The sequence below is a fragment of the Trichechus manatus genome, unplaced genomic scaffold, assembly GCF_000243295.1.
Source record: "Trichechus manatus latirostris isolate Lorelei unplaced genomic scaffold, TriManLat1.0 scaffold00194, whole genome shotgun sequence".
Lineage (NCBI taxonomy): Eukaryota > Metazoa > Chordata > Mammalia > Sirenia > Trichechidae > Trichechus > Trichechus manatus.
In genome coordinates, this window is record NW_004444130.1 from 1,989,481 (window position 1) to 2,008,453 (window position 18,973).

At 47.9% G+C, this 18,973-nt stretch overlaps 1 protein-coding gene and 5 non-coding genes across 6 annotated transcripts in view; 3 read left to right on the top strand and 3 right to left on the bottom strand.

The window, feature by feature from the left end:
* Nucleotides 1-18,973, top strand: part of VAC14 (VAC14 component of PIKFYVE complex) — a 110,800-nt gene that overhangs the window by 18,235 nt on the left and 73,592 nt on the right. Inside the window, exons 2-9 of the mRNA XM_023741891.1 lie at nucleotides 5,675-5,825; nucleotides 6,145-6,312; nucleotides 7,156-7,218; nucleotides 7,713-7,820; nucleotides 8,543-8,652; nucleotides 8,931-9,037; nucleotides 10,034-10,168; nucleotides 10,673-10,825. Coding sequence (XP_023597659.1) covers nucleotides 5,675-5,825; nucleotides 6,145-6,312; nucleotides 7,156-7,218; nucleotides 7,713-7,820; nucleotides 8,543-8,652; nucleotides 8,931-9,037; nucleotides 10,034-10,168; nucleotides 10,673-10,825 — 995 coding nt within the window. The remainder of the gene's footprint in view (nucleotides 1-5,674; nucleotides 5,826-6,144; nucleotides 6,313-7,155; nucleotides 7,219-7,712; nucleotides 7,821-8,542; nucleotides 8,653-8,930; nucleotides 9,038-10,033; nucleotides 10,169-10,672; nucleotides 10,826-18,973) is intronic.
* On the bottom strand, nucleotides 675-745 carry TRNAG-GCC (transfer RNA glycine (anticodon GCC)). Its single transcript has one exon. It is a non-coding gene; the product is annotated as a tRNA-Gly (tRNA).
* TRNAG-GCC (transfer RNA glycine (anticodon GCC)) lies at nucleotides 1,312-1,382 on the bottom strand. Its single transcript has one exon. It is a non-coding gene; the product is annotated as a tRNA-Gly (tRNA).
* TRNAG-GCC (transfer RNA glycine (anticodon GCC)) lies at nucleotides 1,882-1,952 on the bottom strand. The gene has a single exon. It is a non-coding gene; the product is annotated as a tRNA-Gly (tRNA).
* TRNAG-GCC (transfer RNA glycine (anticodon GCC)) lies at nucleotides 12,072-12,142 on the top strand. Its single transcript has one exon. It is a non-coding gene; the product is annotated as a tRNA-Gly (tRNA).
* TRNAG-GCC (transfer RNA glycine (anticodon GCC)) lies at nucleotides 13,122-13,192 on the top strand. Its single transcript has one exon. It is a non-coding gene; the product is annotated as a tRNA-Gly (tRNA).

Here is an 18,973-nt window from a genome sequence, read left to right on the forward strand (position 1 = left end):
CTAATTCTCTCCCCACCAACCATAGTGGTCCTTCTTTTTCTTGACTAATTCAAAGATATTGGTCCTGCTTTTTCCTACCCATAGCATTTTGTGTCCTTTTTGTCTTGTTTCCTGTCTTCCTTCCCACACCCTGGCAGAGAGCTCCTGAGGGCTGGAAATGTGCCCCTTGTGCTGGCTCTCACACGCACAGGGAGCTGTGCCCTGTCCAGTTGCTCAGTGAATGTTTGTGACCTGAAGCCAGGAGGTAGGAACGAGGTGGTTTCAGGACAGCTGGTGTGCTGAGCAGGGCGGGTCTTCTTCCTGATCCTTGCTGACCTCCAGGACGTGCTCACGCCAACTCCCTGTGCTGCTCTAACTTGTACTGAGCAGAAACGGGTCCTGGCTCCCCGGGTGCTGTCAGCAGCCACAGTCTCCAAGGCCAGCTGTTGGCCAGATTGGCAGGCACAGCAGCTCTCAGTGGACTTTGATGACCCCCCGCCAGACCGCCTGGATTCTTCAAGAACAGGGAGTCTTGTTCGGGATCTTTATGGAATTTAGGAAACAGTGATTTTTCATCAACGGCATTTAAAACTCAAGTTAGAAACCAGTCATCCTCAGTTCTCAGATAGCATTCATAGATTCTTTAGGCAGTGTGAAATCTCAGATTCAGTATCAGGATTAAAAAAGTCAGCTGTTGCATTGGCCGGGAATCGAACCCGGGCCTCCCGCGTGGCAGGCGAGAATTCTACCACTGAACCACCAGTGCTCCAGCTGTCAGCAGCTGTGGAGCAACTCCCTTTAACCCCAGCCCTGAGCCTCCTTGTGTCTGTGCTGATCCACAGTATATGAGGCCTGGCTCCAATGCTGCCACATCAACACAGCTGAAGGAGCAGAAACCTGGGCTCCTGAGCAGAAGGGAGTGTGTGTGTTGGAAGCTGATTTGCCGTCAGACCTCGAGGCAGAGGCTAGAGCTCAAGTCCGTTCTTCTCAGTAGCAAAAAGTATTGAGACTTAGGGTAACTTCTCTTGTCTGAGGCTTGGGTCCTCTCATTCCTCTTTTTCTTTGGTGTTTGGCAGTTTTACAGTTCTCGGGTTTCACCTCAGCTTCCTGCTGGAGACTGGCCAAGACTGAGGTGCACAGGAAGGGGCCCCTTAGGGGTGAAGGGCATGAAGCCCTGGTTCACAGCCAGTGGTTCTCTGGACCCAGCTGCTGTTCTTGTGCTTGCTTGCTAAGCATGGTCCCAGATGCATAGGCACTGGGGTGGCTGGGAGTCTGGCTCCAGCAGCAGTGTCTCCAGGTGAGAAACTCGCAGGAAAAGGCAAAAAGCAGACCTGCATTGGCCGGGAATCGAACCCGGGCCTCCCGCGTGGCAGGCGAGAATTCTACCACTGAACCACCAATGCTCCATCTGTCAGCTGCTATGGGAGCAACTCCCCTTAACCCCAGCCCTGAGCCTCCTTGTGTCTGCCAGTTCATGGCATATGAGGCTGGGCTCCAAGGCTGCCAGATCAGCACAGCTGCAGGAGGAGAAAGCCGGGTTCCTGAGCAGGAGGGAGTGTGTGTGTATCAGAAGTTGATTTGCCTTCAGACCTCAGGACAGAAGCTAGAGCTCAAGTCTGTTCTTCTCAATAGCAAAAAGCATTGAGGCTTACGGTGACTTTGTCCCATCTGAGGTTTGGGTCCTCCTGTTCGTTGCATTTTTTCTTTGGTTTTTGGCTGTTTTTGCTTCTCAGGGGCACGGCAGAGGGCCCCTTAAGGGTGAAGGACATGAAGCCCTGGTTCACAGCCACTGGTTCTCTGGACACCCAGCTACTGTTCACATGCTTGCTCGCTAAGTGTGGTCACAGATGCACAGGTGAGAGACTTGCAAGACAAAGCAAAACAAAAAAAAAAAAGCAGCTCTGCATTGGCTGGGAATCAAACCCAGGCCTCCCACATGGCAGGCGAGAATTCTACCACTGAACCACCAATGCTCCAGCTGTTCTGTGGAGCATCTGCCTCTGGCAGATCACTGGGCCTCCTCTGGCTGGTTTTTCTGGTTCAGAGCTGGGACAGGTTTATGTAGAACTGGGCTCACTGGGCAGGATTACGCTGCTCTGGGAGTTGGGGCCTGTAAACTGGCATTCCGTTTCCACATGAGGCCCTTGGCTCATCCATAACCCTTTGCCCCATAAAGATCAGAGCCCAAGAGACCTCACAGGCCGCTTGTGCGAGCCCTCCCTTGTGCAGTTCCGACTCATAGTGACCCTATGTACAACAGAACAAAACACTACCCGCCCTGTACCATCCTCACAGTCGTTGCTTTGTTTGAGCCCATTGTTGCAGCCACTGTGTCAGTCTATCTTGTCAAGCGTCTTCTTCTTTTTCTCTGACACTCTACCTTACCAAGCATGATGTTCTTCTCCAGGGACGGGTCCCTCCTGATAACATGTCCAAAGTACGTGAGACAAAGTCTCACCATCCTCGCTTCCAAGGAGCACTCTAGCTGTACTTTTTCCAAGACAGACTTGTTTGTTCAGTTACATTTAAAAGTCCATAATCTCTAGACCACCCTTCTCACACCTACAGCCACTACACTAGTGTACACCCCTCCTGTCTGGGTGACCAAGGGCCCCCCATTCATCTCACAGGCATCTCCAGGCTTCAGAGATTCTTTCCTCATGCCCCTCAAATACCATATGAAGCTTATGCCCAGGGTTAACAGTGTTGGAAAAATCACATTGATTAAGAGTAGGGTTGCACAGCCAATTGTTGTAATTGCTGTCATTAAGTTGTACAGCTATAAAAAGTTGAATTGGCAACAGTTGTGTGATAGGTATATTTACAGCAACAAAAAAAGAGTTAACTGCTGAGACTCATTAGGTACACCCAAATACATCACAGGATTTCGTTCCTTGGTTTGGAGGTTTAGGTCATGGTTTCATGGGACATCCAATCCATGGCTTAGTATCATGGGTTGAATTGTGTCCCCCAAAAATATCTGTCAGCTTGGCTAGGTCATGATTCCCAGTACTGTATGATTGTCTACCATTTTATCATCTGATGTGATTTCCCTATGTGTTGTAAATGCCATCACTATGATGTAATAAGATGGATTAAAGGCAGTTATATTGACAAAGTCTACAAGATTAGATAGTGTCTTAAGCCAATCTCTTTTGAGATATGAGAGAGAAAAGGGAGCAGAGAGACATGGGGACCTCATACCACCAAGAAAACAGTGCCAGGAACAGATCGCGTCCTTTGGACCTGAGGTTCCTGTGCTGAGATGCTCCCAGACCAAGGGAAGACTGATGCATCATAAGGACCTTCTTCCAGAGCCAACAGAGAGAGAAAGCCTTCTCCTGGAGCTGATGCCCTGAATTTGGACTTGTAGCCTACTAGACTATGAGAAAGTAAATTTCTCTTTGTTAAAGCCATCCACTTGTGGTATTTCTGTTAAAGCAGCACTAGATAACTAAGACACCTAGTAACATGTTTAGTGCTTCTATTTTACCTCCTAGTTTGTTGCATAGTGTCTGGGGTCTTAAAAGCTTGCAGGCAACCATACAAAGCACAACAGTGGGTCTCAGTTCACCTGGAGAAACAGAGGAAAAAGGAGAGTCAGGAATAGGAGGAGGATATGGAATGCATGGCCAGGCGCCTCCATGAACAACTGCCTCCTTTGCCCATGAGACCAGAAGTACTGGATGGTCCCTGGCTACCATTATGAACATTTTGATCAAAGATTCCATAGAAGAATCCTGATCAAAATGGGGAAAAATGCAAAACAGATTTTGAAATTCTCATGGGAGCCATGAGGACTGGATGAACCCTTGAAACTATTGCTCTGAGATAATCTTTAAACCTTAAACCAAATATATCACCTGAAGTCTTCTCAAAACCAAACAGTAGTTTAGCTAAACTAGTAAGAAAATGTCTTCCTTGAGCATTAATGCTCTTCTAAGAACTATCTGTATGGGATCAAATTGACAGCAGCCAACCTGAAAGATTAGATAGGAACCTTATGGAGCAGTGACTTTATGGTAATAGGGGAGGAACAACTCAGAAAAGAGGGTGAGAATGGTTACATAACTTGAATGTAATCAATGTCACTGAATTGGATGTGTAGAAACGGTTGAATTGGTGTATGTTTTGCTGTGTATATTCTCAACAACAACAAAATAATTTTTTTAAAAAAAGAAAAAAGCTTATACCCATGGTGAGAAATCCATTCTCTCTAATTTGGCATTCCAGAATTCCGTAGCCAGCCAGTCCTGGTTGATATCCGCTGCTGTTTGGTTCTCTGGTTCCCCCTCCCTGCCTTTGTTCACACAGTTCCTCTGTCCACAATGCTTGTTCTTTCTCTCTCCCTGCCTCCTTCAAGATCCAGCTCACATCCCACTTCTAGAAGACTTCCCTGGCCACCCAAGCCGCAACCTCCTGTCAGTTCTTTGGGTCGCTCACGCCACCATTTTTCACATGAGGCCTCTCTCAGCAGGGCGGCTGTGAGTTTCTGAGGGGCAGAGTCTTGGTCTTCATGTCCACTGGGCTCTGGAAACGGGCTGGTCTGTTACAGAGCTGAGCCTCCTGCTGCTCTCCTCTCAGGCAGGGCCTGCCCTGGGAGGCCTCCCCTGCGTGGCCTGTGGGCGCCTTCAGCCACAAAAATTGCCATGGAGCTCGCTGGCTCCCCTCCCACCCTACTGCTTTTCCCTGTTAGCATCACTCCCCAGGTCAACACCTCAAGGCACCGTCTACTCTTCCTTCCCTCCCTCCATATTATATGGCTACTGGTGCCTTTCTCCTTAATTTTACAACAGCCCCTTGTTTTCGTTCAGTTCCTCCTTCCTTCCTTTGTGGTTGCAGTGCTCTCCTGTGGGGCTTTCTTCTTGGCATTGCTCTTCTGTCAGCCCAGCCTCTCCAGGCTGCCCCCAGAGTTGACCTCCTCACAGCACAGGGCCAGTCATGCCTTCGAGTGCTGGAGACCTTTCACTGGGTCATCTGTCCCTTTACCTGTCACCAGCCACCCCTTCCACATGCCAAACTCCTTGTCTTTCCCTAAATATGCCAGCCTTTTCAGAGCTGTTTGCTTCTGGCCCAGCTCTTCCCTGTGCCTGAGATGCCCTTCTTTCTTTACCTGGAAAATGCCTGTTAGTATTTTAAGATTGCCTTCTTCAGCCCTTCTGGACAGCCCAGGGAGAGTTAACCCATTGCTTTTCATGCTTCTGTGATATCACTTGTGCCACTTCACTGCAGTTTAATACAAGTACAATACAGATTTGCTACAATTAGTTGTTTGTATGTGTATCTTGCCAGTTGGACTGGGGTTGGATTCAGCTGTGTGTGGTTCCATTCTGGGGTGCTGGAATGGAAAGTTGACCAAGTGTTGAGTAAAGAGTTGGGTGATCAAGGGATAATACATTGCATTTTTTGTCCCCAACAAGACGTTCATTTGCATTCTCTCAGATTCCCAGGAGTAAAATCCCACCACTGTTCCTCATTCCATTGTACGCAAAGGGAAACTGAGACCCAGCGTAGGGAAACGACTGTGACCAACCCAGTATCTCCCAGGCAGAAGCAGAACTGCAAAAGTCCTGCCCTGAAATACCTGCTCCCAATTCCTCTTTCTAGATATGTCACCATCTCATCCCCACCCCAGGCCCTGGAGCCAACAGCCTGGTTCCATTGGTCCTATAGCCCCTCTCTCCTCTCACTTTAGGCTGGTCCGGGAGTTCGTGGCCCAGAACAACACTGTGCAGATCAAGCATGTGATCCAGACCCTGTCTCAGGAGTTTGCCCTGTCTCAGCACCCCCACAGTCGGAAAGGGGGCCTCATCGGCCTGGCCGCCTGCTCCATCGCACTGGGCAAGGTGGGCCTTTCCCCTGGAGGAGTGCACATGCCTGTGATGGCCTTGATTCCAACCAACACCCGGCAGGTCTTGACAGCCGTGTGGTTTTTCTTTCCACACCTAAGACCAGCCCTGCTGGCTCTGTGGCTTGGCAGCCCCAGTTCCCCGGGCATGGCTTCTATCCTGGGAGGCCAACTTGGGAAGGGTCTTTGAGCCCAGCCCTCACGGAGACCTGAGCATGTCTAAGAGTGGGGACGCCGGCTGCACCACAGGCTTGGAGGCCTGGGCCTGACCCATTCTGAACCTATTCTGGGTGTCTTCCTCCCCCTGCCCCCTTCAGGACTCAGGACTCTACCTGAAGGAGCTGATTGAGCCAGTGCTGACCTGCTTCAACGACGCAGACAGCAGGCTGCGCTACTATGCCTGCGAGGCCCTCTACAACATCGTCAAGGTGGCCCGGGGCGCCGTGCTGCCACACTTCAACGTTCTGTTCGACGGGCTGAGCAAGGTAACCAGCCCCTCCTTCTAGCGGGGCTGAGCTTGGTCCAGCCACTTACCTCGACCTGGGAACTGCAGTGCAGATAAGCACGTGGTGGCACTTAATTGTCTGTTGAATCTAATTTTTTTTTTTTAAAGGACTTGTTTATGGTTTATTTTTTTATTTCATTTCTCTAGTAATTCATTTTTATTGCATTTTACGCAAGTATTGGTCCACCACAGATTGGAGGGAAAGAAAAAAAAAACTGATAGTTTGAGAAGCATGAACCTCCCTGGAAGGTGCTAACAGTGAATTCAAAGACCAGATTGTATTTCCCCTCTGAAGAGGGCGGCTGATTATTCTAGCTTGTTAGCACTCTAGAAAAAGCTCTATTTAGAAAGGCCTTGAAGTCTCCTCAGCTCTTCTCTCAGCTTCATGGAGTTCCCCCTCCCAGGGACATAGCAGCCAGGAAGCTCTGCTGCCACTGCCGAATCCCGCAGACCTTTCTATCTAGCAGCTTCCCTGGTCCCCTACTTCAGGTGTAGAGCGTTCTCAGATTGGACACCGCTAAGGAAGGCCAATGGAAAACAACTACCTGGCCCAGTCACAGCAGGGGACGGGACCTCCCAAAGGTCACAGGAGCAGCCCCTGAACAGACTGGGGAATTCCTCTGTGTCTTGGTTCCCTGTCCACGTTTCATCCTGCCTGCCCTCGCTCTCCTGCCTTTTTTACACTTATCATGTGAAAAAATATGACTGTTAGACACTCCACGCTGCACTGTGGCCTGGGCCGTGGGTTTTCAGTAGATTCCTTCTCTTAAACACTGACGTTGGTCACCTGCTCCATTTTTCTCCTGTTTCTGTGCCTCTCTAGTTGGCTGCTGATCCAGACCCCAATGTGAAGAGTGGATCTGAGCTCCTAGACCGTCTTTTAAAGGTATTTGTACTTTGCCCCCACTTTTATTTTTTAGAATCTGTCTTTTCCATCTGTTTGTACAGCTTATAATTCTATCACTGGGGATAACCCTAATCTTTTTTTAATTTTTAAATTTATATACAGTAAAATTCACTTTTGGTGAACAGTTCTGTAAGTTTGACAAGTGCATAGAGTTATTTTGCCACCACAAAGTACAGAACTCCATCACCCCTAAAAATTTACTTGTGTTACCCCCACTAGGGGGTGGACAGGGGTGACGGGGCTGGTTATACTGAGCTCACATTAGCATTCGATCCAGACCACAGAGATGTTTTGTCAGTTATTAGTTTTCTTGACCTTGATTCCTGCTTTTACTCTCGTTTCTGCTTGTCCCCTGGCCTGTGAGAGGACGGATGTCCCTGGGACCTCTCCTGCTATTCCCCTCTCTGGCCTTTTGGGGCAATATTTGGGCCAGGTCTCTGTTTTCGGCAGCTAACATGTCTTTTGATCCACAGGACATCGTGACTGAGAGCAATAAGTTTGACCTGGTGGGCTTCATCCCCTTGTTGCGGGAGAGGATTTACTCCAACAACCAGTATGCCCGGCAGTTCATCATCTCCTGGGTGAGAGTCCGGCCCCTCAACACTGTTTCTGTAGTCATAACAAACCTCTAGTTTAGTACAGTCTGCTCACTGGAACATCCTTGGCAGGTCCTTTGCCATTGAGTTGATGCTGGATCATAGTGACCCTACAGAACAGAGTAGAACTGCCCCCTAGGGTTTTATAGGCTATAAACTTTACAATAGCCAATTGCCAGGTCTTTCTCCTGCAGAGCCGCTGGGTAGGTTTGAACTGCCAACCTTTCAGTTAGCAGCCAAGCACTTAACCACTGCGCTACCAGGGCTCCTTGGCTAGAGAGAAGACCTCATTATTATCCTTCTAATAGCCATTGACAGTAGATGATCAGAGAACATATTCACTCAGATTTTCCCCCAAAGCCCATCATGTTTGTCCCTAAAATAGATCCAATTCTTTCTTTGCCCAGGAAACACCCAGATTGCTCTTTGAAGCCAGTAGTGGTGCATCCAGCAGTCACACCTCTTGAAGCTGTGCATTCCCATCTCCTCTCAGCACCTGAATTCCCTGGCATAGCCTTTTTTGGAGTTAAATTTGCCATTCCCCTGCACATTTGACAGAAATGGGAGCTGCTAGGCAGTGAAATGCTGCTAGGCAGTGAAATGCTGCTTGGCAGGGCCCCATTCCTGTGGCCTGGTCCCAGAGGATTGGCCGAGGAAGGGATGAAGGTTCCTGGGCTGATGTTCTCTGTTTTCTTCCCCTTGGTCAGATCCTGGTTCTAGAGTCCGTGCCAGACATCAACCTGCTGGATTACCTGCCAGAGATCCTGGATGGACTCTTCCAGATCCTGGGAGACAATGGCAAAGAGATTCGGAAAATGTGAGTGGAGGGAATGGGTAGGCAGGTGACCCATATCCCACTCCCAGCAGACAGGCAGTAGAAGGAGAACAAGAAGTTCCGTCTTTGTCTGCCTGCTAACACGCTCTCCATTTTGCGGAACTAAGATCTCACCAACCCCCAGCCTCTGAAAAATGTTCATTTGACAAGTCTCAGTGTAGTCACCCTCTGGGTGGCCACCCTAGAGCAGAAATGGACATTGAGGCCCCTCTAGACCTGGCTGACATGACCTGTTTCTGTTCTCCTTTTGTCATTGGTAGGTGTGAAGTGGTTCTTGGAGAATTCTTGAAAGAAATTAAGAAGAACCCCTCCAGTGTAAAGTTCGCTGAGATGGCCAACATCCTGGTGATCCACTGCCAGACCACGGGTGAGTGTGTGGAGGCCCCTCAGAGGCTACTTTCCTCGCATCATCTCAGCGCTTCAGTGAGGGTAGGGCAGAGGCCTGAAAGGAGTGCTAGCCAGTGTGGCACTGGACCCTGGGAGCAGTGAAGCATGGGTCCTTCTAAGAGGGTGACTTAGGTTCTCTATCAACATCGAAGCGCTTTCCTTTGATCTGGCCCTGGAGAGGAGTAAGGCCTGGAGACCTTCTTGCTGGCAAGCTTGGCATTCGTGCTGAGAGTTGAAATGCTTGGAGGTTGGCATACTGTGTATGTTGACCTCTGTTGAGTAGCAAACCACCACAAAACTTACTTGCTTAAAACAAGAGTCACTTATTATTCGTAATGAATCTCTTGGCCAGCTGGGTATTCCTGCTTACCTGGGCCAGGCTGGGCTGGGCTCCATCAGGTGTCTGTAATCAGCTGGAGGGTTGACTGGGGCTGGGTGGTCTAGGATGGCTGCAGTCATGTCTGGCAGTTGGCTGGCTGTCAGCTGGATGATGGGGGTGATTGGGCCATGTGTCTCATCATCCAGGAGGCTAGCCCGGGCACATTCATGCAGCAGTGATAGGGTTACAAGAGAGACGGTAGAGTGAGCAAGGCCTCTTGAAGCCTAGGCTTGAACCAGGCACACTATCACTTCTACCCCATTCTTTTGGCCAAGCTAGCAAGGCCAGCCCAGATTCAAGGAGTAGGGGAATACACTCTACCCCTTCATGGGCGGAGCTACAAAATCACGTTACAGAGAGGCATGAACACAGAGAGGGGTAGAGGATCATGCCCATTTTTGCAAACTAGCACAGGATTGTTGCTCCATTCCCACCTGGCATCTGTGTACCTATAGAAGGCAAAAAGCAAAGGTGAGAAAGTTTGTGAGGCTGGAAGCAATTTGAGCCCTGTGCTTCCCCTACCCCTCCCATGTGGTCGGTGGGAGGGGAGCACTGGGCTGCTCGTGCCGACCCTCCGCACCTCCTGTCCTCCTCCAGACGACCTGATCCAGCTGACAGCCATGTGCTGGATGCGGGAGTTCATCCAGCTGGCTGGCCGCGTCATGCTGCCCTACTCCTCTGGGATCCTGACTGCCGTATTGCCCTGCCTGGCCTACGATGACCGAAAGAAAAATATCCTCAGCTCTGGGGGAGAAGACATGAACATGGCCCCGAAGGGGGCTGTGAAGTTCAGGGATCTTTAGGACCCACCACACCTCCAAATAGTCCCTGGCATTGGGAACAAGGGGTGGAGCTGAATATGGATTGGGAAAGCCAGGCAGCACTGAGGACGTGTAGCTAATGCTGGCCGTCCCCCAAGACCCACCTGGTTACTGACAGATCTGGAGCTGCTCTTCTGGGTCCCCAGGTCCCAACTCCCTGGGCTGACACTGCATCACCCTGGGTGGGGATATCTGTTGGCGGGTGGGCCATCAGAAAGGGGCCCTACAAGAAGAAATAGGAATGTCTCGTGGGGGCACAGATGTGGCAAGGAGAACGAGGACTCAGTTAGACTGCCTGTCTGCCCGCTCACAGAGTCTCTGGGGAGGACAGAGCCCCTTACCAGGAGCACCAGTGGCCTCAGGTGTAGGGAAGACCCCTGCTGGGCAGGGCTGCTCCTTACATCAGTGGCCTCAGGCATCAAGGAGGTGGCCAACATGTGCAACCAGAGTCTGATGAAACTGGTCACCCCTGAGGACGACGAGCCAGATGAGCCAAAGCTAGTGGTGAAGCGGCAGGCTGAGCCCAACCCTGACAACTCCCAGGCAAAGCAGGAGGGGACCGCCAGTGGTGAGTAGAGTTTGCCTCCCAGGGAGCCCTAACCCCCGGGGCTGCAGCTGGTATTGCCACAGCACCGGGAGAGGCTCCCATTGCCTTCCTGCTGCATCAGGGCCCTGCGTGACATGAGGCCAGACCTCAGGGCCCTGGGAAGCAGAAGGTGTTCCAAAGGCGGCTTTGCTATCAGCATGCCCCATGCCTGTGAGGCCTTGCCTGCGCTCATTATTGGGGTCTCGGTTTAAGTCACTAGTATCAAATAACAACCATTTATATGGCCTCCCTATGTGCTGGCTTGTTCCAGGTGCTTTACATGTGTAATGCTTTACATTCATTCTTTAAACTCTAACAGGCCAGTGAGGTAGGAATTGTTACACCCATTTTTCAGATGGGGCAAAGGGAAGACAAGTACCATGACTAGGACCTGGCAACTAGTTAAGTGGTGGAGTTAGGGGTTTGAACCCATGCGCTTAGCCCCTATGCTGTACTGCGTCAGAGACTTTTCCTTAATCTTTTCTCTGGGTTCAGCTATAGGAAATAGTTGTTTCCAATGTCAGGAACACAGCGGGAGTGCCAGGCTGCAGGGTCCACTTGTCCCTTGGCCATGGGCATCCAGCCACCAGAAGCCAGCCTGTGTTTACTGCACTTCATTCTCAGGGAGAGGGAACTAAGAAAGCACCAGGTGCAGTTTACTCAGTACTTGGGAATTCTTCGGCTGAAATCAGTGCCCTAAGAAATAAAGCTGCTCTCCTCTCCTCTCAAACTCTTCTAATAACATGATTTTCTTGTTTACCCATGACATAAAGAAAACCACTGTTATTCCAGTCGGGTCTGAAGTCTAACCCTGTAAATGTTATCTAGAACTCTGACGTTTTCCTATCTCACGGGCCTCTACTCTCAGGAGAGATCACCAGTCAGCTTTGGGGAGGTGTCGTCCTTCACAGAATCAGCCAGAGAGCAAAGTGATGCACAGCCTCCCCAAACCTTTACGGCTGGCAGACTAAGGTCTGAGCCTGCTCTTTGGAGCTAAAGGAATTTCAAAAGCCTTTTCTCGCATTGCCATTCTCGCACTTCTCCTTTGAACGTTCGTCTGAGCAGAATCTCAAGCCCATGTGCTCTTCTGGCCTTCTCCCTGGACTTGGCTGGTGGAGTTGTGCAGCATTTCATGCTGGCTGTCTCAGGTGTCATGTTATAGCTGTGCCAGTTGCCACTGTGAGCCAGAGCAGCAAAACAGCTGGAGGCAGAGTAGCACTCAGCTGGAGCATTGGTGGTTCAGTGGTAGAATTCTCGCCTGCCACGCGGGAGGCCCGGGTTCGATTCCCGGCCAATGCAGCAGCTGAAACCTTTTTGGCAGTTCCTTGAGAGAGAAAACTTAGGGAGATTAGTGTGGCCCTCCCAAGCTGGAAGCTGTTCTTACTGGGAGAAACTAAAGGCATCTCAAGAATAGGCATATTTTGTGAACTTTTGCCAATGTACAAGTATTTTGTTTTGGTTTTCTTGTTTTCTGTCTTCCATTTGAGAAAATTTGGAAAGCAGATAAAAATATAAAAAAAGCAGGGCTATCCCCAACAGTGGTTAAGCACTCAGCTGCTAACTGAAAGGTCACCAGTTCAAGCCCACTAGCCGTTCCAAAGGAGAAAGATGGGGCAGTCTGCTTCCATAAAGACTGCAGTTTTAGAAGCCCTATGGGGCAGTTCTAGACTGTCCTATAGGGTCCCTGTGAGTCAGAATCGACTAGACGGCAGCAGGTTTTTTGTTATCCCCACCAAGAGACAATGAGTATTATATGGTTGAGATCATACAACTTAGGTAATTCCACATCCTGCTTTTTTTGGTTTGGTGATGGGTCTTGGGGTATTTTTTTTTTTATTCACAAGCTACAACATGCTGATGTTTTGATTATTTTATACTGACTTAAAAGTTAGTGCTTCTTAATCCATAGAAACATAGTAGATTAGTGGTTGCCAGGGAGTGGTGGGGAAGGGAAGGATTGGGAGTGACTGCTGACAGGTACAGGTTTTCTAGGGGGGATCATGGGAATGTTCTGAAATTGGATAGTGGTGATAGTTGCACAAACTTAGAATATCCTGAAAACCACCAAATTGTAACTTTAAAATGGTGAATTTTATGTTATGTGAAATGTTATGTGAATTACGTATATTTTTTAAAAATGCCTCTTCATCTAAGTTGGAACCCGGCAGCCTCTGCCCCGCCCTTTCTGCTTATGTGGCAACAGTGTCCAGCTCTCTGGGAAGGCATCGCTCCATTCTGTGGGTTGTGGCAGCTGCTAAAAACCTCTCTGCTACCAGGAGCATTGGTGGTTCAGTGCTAGAATTCTCACCTGCCACGCGGGAGACCTGGGTTTGATTCCCAGCCAATGCAGCTTGTTTACGTTTTTGATGGCTTTCCTGAGCATTCTTCAGACAGCTGCCTGCTCAGGAGAGAATCATCCTACAGCCAGGAATGTTCAGGCAGCTTGGTTCCTGATTTTACTGCCCCATAAGCAGCATTTCAGCAGATGAAAAGCTCACTTTATAGTAGCTCCCAGAGATGGCAACAGCTACTTTTTGGGCCTCAGACCCACTGTCAGGCCTGCTCAGCTTGTAACTATCAGTCTTCACCAGGGTGCCCTTGAGAATGTCTCAGCAAGCAAAGCATAGAGACAAGTTAGCTAGTCAGCCAACAAGTTCATTCCAGAGTCCCCTATTTATTCTCCCACCTCTGCTCCCACTCTTCAATCCCTTGCCCATCCAGCTGACGACGAGAACCTCCGGCCTGGTCGTCCTCATTTCAGTGTCTTCCTCCTCAACTCAGTTCTGAGCATTCTGTCCCAGGACACAGAACCATGCAGGAAGCTTTAGAGCAGGAGGGGGATATGGAGGAAATTGGGGTTGCAAAGGTAGGTGAGGCTTTCCTTGAATGGCAGACGCTTCAGGAGCCAGCACCATGACCTGTTCCATTTTGGACACCTCAGTTGCCTTCACTGGCTTGGCCCAAGGTGCCAAACCAGAAAAACCAAACCCATTGCCGTTGAGCCGATTCTGACTCATAGTGACCCATAGCACAGAGTAGAACTGCTCCTTAGGGTTTCCAAGGAGCAACGGGTAGATTTGAACCGCTGACCTTTTGGTTAGCAGCCAGGCTCTTAACCACTATGCCACCAGGGTCCAAGGTAGGTACTCCGTAAATAAAAATGGATTCCTCTGTGTCCTCTCCTCTATGTGGAGATGCAGCAGTGGAACAGACAGATACCCCCACCCTCTCAGAGCTGGCACTGGGCGAAGGCAGGCAGTAACAAGTTAAGTATATAGTCTGGCAGATACACTTGGCAGCATGTATCAAAAGCCTTAAAAGTTTAAGAATCTATCCTTAGGAAATAATCATGGCTGTATGTAGGATTTTTCTATACCAGAGTTCTTTTTAGCAGATAAATGCTGCAGGAAACACCAAGTAGAGGAGGAGACATGGTATTATCCAGGAGGGGGTGCAATTTTAAGCAAGGTCCTCAGAGAAGGCCTCGCTGCAGATGTGAAGTTTGAGCAAAGACTCTAAGGAGATGAGGGAATGAGCATGGCAGGGTCCGGGAGCATTCCAAGCAGAAGGAACAGTGGTGTAGGTGTCCTGTGGTGGCACCTGTGGCACAATCCCCAAGAGCAAGGAGAGCAGTGTTGCTGGTGCAGAGCAAGCGAGGGGGCCCGGTGGTCCAAGATGAAGTCAGAGAGGGAATGAGGCCAGCCATTGGATGGACTTTGGCCTTACTCTGGATGACACAGGGAGTCATTTCAGGGTTTTGAACAGAGGAATATGATCAGACCTACATTTCCAAAGAGTCACTCTGGCTGGTCTGTTGAAAATAGTCTGTAGCAGGGCAAGGCAGACACAAGGAGCTCAGTTAAGAGGTATTGCAGTAATCCAGGCAGGAGATGGTGGTACTTGGTGGAAATAGTGAGATGGGATCAGTTCTGAGTATACTCTGAAGACAGAACCAACAAGATTACTGATGGGTTAGATATGAGGTGGAAGGAAAGAATGCTGGAAGGATGGAGTTGCCATTTACTGAGACGTGGAAGCCCAAGGAAGGAGCAGGTTGGCAGGAGACGAAGAGTTTAATGTAGAGCTAAACTCATGTGACCAGTTGATGATGCCTGTCAGGCATCTATATGGAGCCTTCAAGCAGGCAGCCTGGTGCTCAGGGAAGAAGTCTAGGCTGGAGGTAAGAATTTGGGAGTCATCAGCACATAGATAGTATGAAGCCATGAGAGTGGGTGAGATGCCGGGGAGCCACAGTGGATAGAGAAGAGGTAAGGGCCAAGGACTGGCCCCAGGACATGCTAACATTTAGAGCTGGGGAGATGAGAAGGAGCTGACAAGAGGCAGCCCATGAGGTAGAACCAGGTCTAGAAAATTGTCAAGGAGAATGAAGTACTAGGCTGTGTCACCTGCTGCTCATAGACAAGATGAGGACTGAGACCTGAATGCTGGAGTTAACACTGTGGAGGGCAGCAGCGATCAGACTAGCAGTGTTGGTAGAGCTGTAGGGGTGAAGCCTGATGAGCATGGGGTCACTCAAGAACAGGAGAAGGGGAGGTGGACATGTGGAAGGGTGAGATCCTTTTGAGGTGTTTACCTATAAACTGAAATAGGGTGATAGCTGACAGATACGATAAGGTCAAGAGAGATTTTTCTTTTTATAACTGGAGAAATTTAAGCAGGTGATTAGTTGCCTGTTGCTGCCATAACAAACTTGTGGCTTAAAACAACACAAATTTATTTTCTTAGATTTGTGGAGGTCAGAAATCCAAAATGAGCTGACAGGGCTGCACTCCCTATGGAAGCTCTTAATGAGAGAAATTAAATAACTAGCCAAGGTCACACAGCCATCTCTGGGAACTACTATAAAGGGAGCTTTTCATCTGCTAAAATGCTTGTTATGGGGCAGTAAAATCAGGAGCCAAGGTGCCTGAACGTTCCTGGCTGTAGAGTGATTCTCTCCTGAGCAGAGTAAAAGTCTCCATTTCCTTGCTTTTTATAGCTTCTAGAGGCCTCCTGCATTCCTTGGCTCATGGCCTCTTCCTCCATCTTCGAAAACAACTCTGCAGCATCTTCCAGCCTCTCCTTGTCTCCCTCTTATAAGGACTCTTATAATTACATTGGACCCACTGAATAATCCAGGATTATCTTCTCATCTCAAGATCCTTAACTTAATCACATCTACAAAATCCCTTTTGTTTTGTAAGGCAGGTTCACAGCTTTCAGGGATTAGGATGTGGGCTTCTTTGGGAGACATTATTCAGCTGACCACAGCAGGTTTGTATGCTAATGGGAAAGATCTAGTGGAGGGAAAACTTAATGATGTAGGAGAAACCAGGGAGAACTTCTGGAGCAATGCCCCTGAGAAGGGGAGTGGGGCTAATGCAGTGGTGGAGGGTTGGCCTTAGAAAGGAGCACCATGTGGAAGGGCACAATGGCAGGCAGGTGACACCTGTGCTGAGAGCTAGTGGAATTCTCTTCTGGCTGTGTCCATATTAGGAGAAAGCAGGGTCATCAGCTGAGAGTGAGCATGGGGAGGAGGAGGAGGAAAAGATAAGAAATAGTCATCTAAGAGCATAGAGAGAGAAAGAGCCAGGGACATGTGGTGTCACTATCTGTTCAATATATGTTGGACTGATCTTACAAGGGTCCTATGCCATGATAAGATGCTTACAACTTGTCCTGTGTCCAACGAGGCCTCGGACAGGAGGTACAGGGCCCTGAGGGATCCATTTTGGAGGTTTAACTTGTTGGATTTGTTTCTTCTGTTGAAAGTTGACTTCCTTCAAACATCTTAGCATGCTAAGATCTAACAGTGACTGCAGGAGCTGCGCAAGCAGGGAGACCCAACCTCACAGAATATGTCCGTTTCTCTGTGTTTTAAAATTGTTTAATTTTCCCAAATCATCTGATGATATTACAGGTAATTTGGAAAACAGAGAAGAGAAAGAATCGTTCTTGATCTCATCACATTAACATAGTAGCTATTATCATTTGTTTTTTTTTATATTCCTGTGCAGAACAACCATAGCATCTTGCAGTCTCTCTTTCCCTCTCAGATGGACCTTTGTGTACATTGAGCCCACCTGGGGTAATATAGAATTATCTCCTCATCTCGAGGGGAGATCCAGACCAGCACCCTCCAGTAGCAATAGAACATGAGCCATGTATATTTTTAGTAGCTGCATTCAACAAAATAAAAAGAAACAGGTGAAATTAATTTTAGTCATATATATTATTTAACCCAAAGTATCCAAAATGTTATATGTTGTCTTAGTCTGAGTTCTCTAGAGCAGCAAAACCAGTGAAACGTATATAAATATATAGAGAGAGAAATTTACTTCAAGGAAATGGCTCACACAATTGTGTGGGCTGCCAAATCCCAGATCTGTGGATGACAGGCTGAAGGCCTCTGCTGGGTCATGTGGTTACAGGGGCTGATGAACCCAAAATCTGCAGGTCAGGCAGCAGGCTGGAGGCTTCTGCTGGCTCATGGGGTTGTGGAGGCTAGCGAATACAAATTCTGCAGATCGGGTGGCAAGCCAGAGACTTCTGCAGGCTTACATCCCAAGAACTGGAGGTCATGTGACAGGAAGAATGCAGGGTGGAGAAAGAGTGAGCTTTGCCAGTACATCCATTTATATACTGGAGGCAGGTCCCGCCCCCAAGGAGACACCCCTATTCAACCGATTGGCTGCTCACATCAGATCACAAAATGGAAGGTGATTACATAGTGTCTACCAAACCACAAGGAGCCCTGGTGGCTCAGTGGTTAAAGTGCTTGGCTGCTAGCTGAAAGATCGACAGTTCAAACCTACCAGCCACACTGCAAGGAGAAAGATGTGGCTGTCTGTTTCCCTGTTTCCGTAAAGATTTATAGTCTTGGAAACCCTATAGGGTTGCTATGAGTTGGTTTCTTCTCAACAGCACTGGGTTAGTTGGGTTTGCCAAACCACTGAGAATCATAGCCTAGGCAAGATGACACCTAACATTAGCCATCACATATGTCAACATGTGATCAATAATTTAAAAATTACTAATGAGATATTTTACATTTTTTTTCCATACTAAGTCTTTGAAAGCTGTTGCATATTTTATACTCAAAGCACATCTCAATTCAGACTAGCCACATTTCGCGGGCTTAATAGTCTCAAGTGGCCAGTGGCTACGGTTTTGGACAGTGCAGATCTAGCCTGTTCTAAAAATGGAGCTGACATGATTGGTTATCCAGATAGATAAGAATAAAATTGTATTCCTGCTTCACATAAAAGTAAATTCAAGTGTATTAAAATCTAAATGTGATAGGCCAAATAGTGAAGTGTTATCGTAGGATTCGGAAATACGCTGTCTGTGCTCCACCACTTACCAGCTGGGTAACTATGGCTAGTTATTTACCTCTCTGTGCTCAGTTTCTTTATCTGTAAAATGGAGATAATAATAATACCTACCTCATAAGGTAGTTAAGAGAATTAAAAGTGTTTGTAAAGACCACCATCACACCTCAGGAAAGAAAAAAAAATTAAGTTCTTAATATTGTCAAATATCCATTCAGGATTCATGTTTCCCTAACTGACTCAAGGGTGTTTTTGTTTGTTTTGTTTTTTTAATTCAAATAGGAGCAAATCAACTCCATATATTGTGATCGGTTGCTATGTCTCTGAAGTCTCTTTTAATCTGTAGGTTGCCTTCCCTCTTATTTTTTTTTTTTTTTAATTCCTTGCAGTTTACCTTTTAAGAAACTGGGTCATTTATCCTGTAGAGTTTCCCATGGTGTCCTTATCATGGTCCTCTGTCTCCTGTACTTCTTGTAAATTATTAAGAGCTACTTGATCAGGTTCAAGTTCAAATTTTTTTTGGCAAGAATACTTTATACGTACTAGGAAGAATTTCTTAACTAAGACCGACAAGCAAAAATTATAAAGAAAAAAACTGATATTCCATACTTTAGTTAAAAACTTTGATATAACTGAAAACAGGTTAAAAGTTACAAGACAAGCCACAGATTGGGAGGTTATTTGCAATGTATTTAACTGTGAAAGAATTAGTATCCAAAAAAAGTAAAAAAAGAACTCCTATAAATCAAGAACGAAAAAACAACCCAATGGAAGAAAAATGTACCAAGTTCATGAAGAG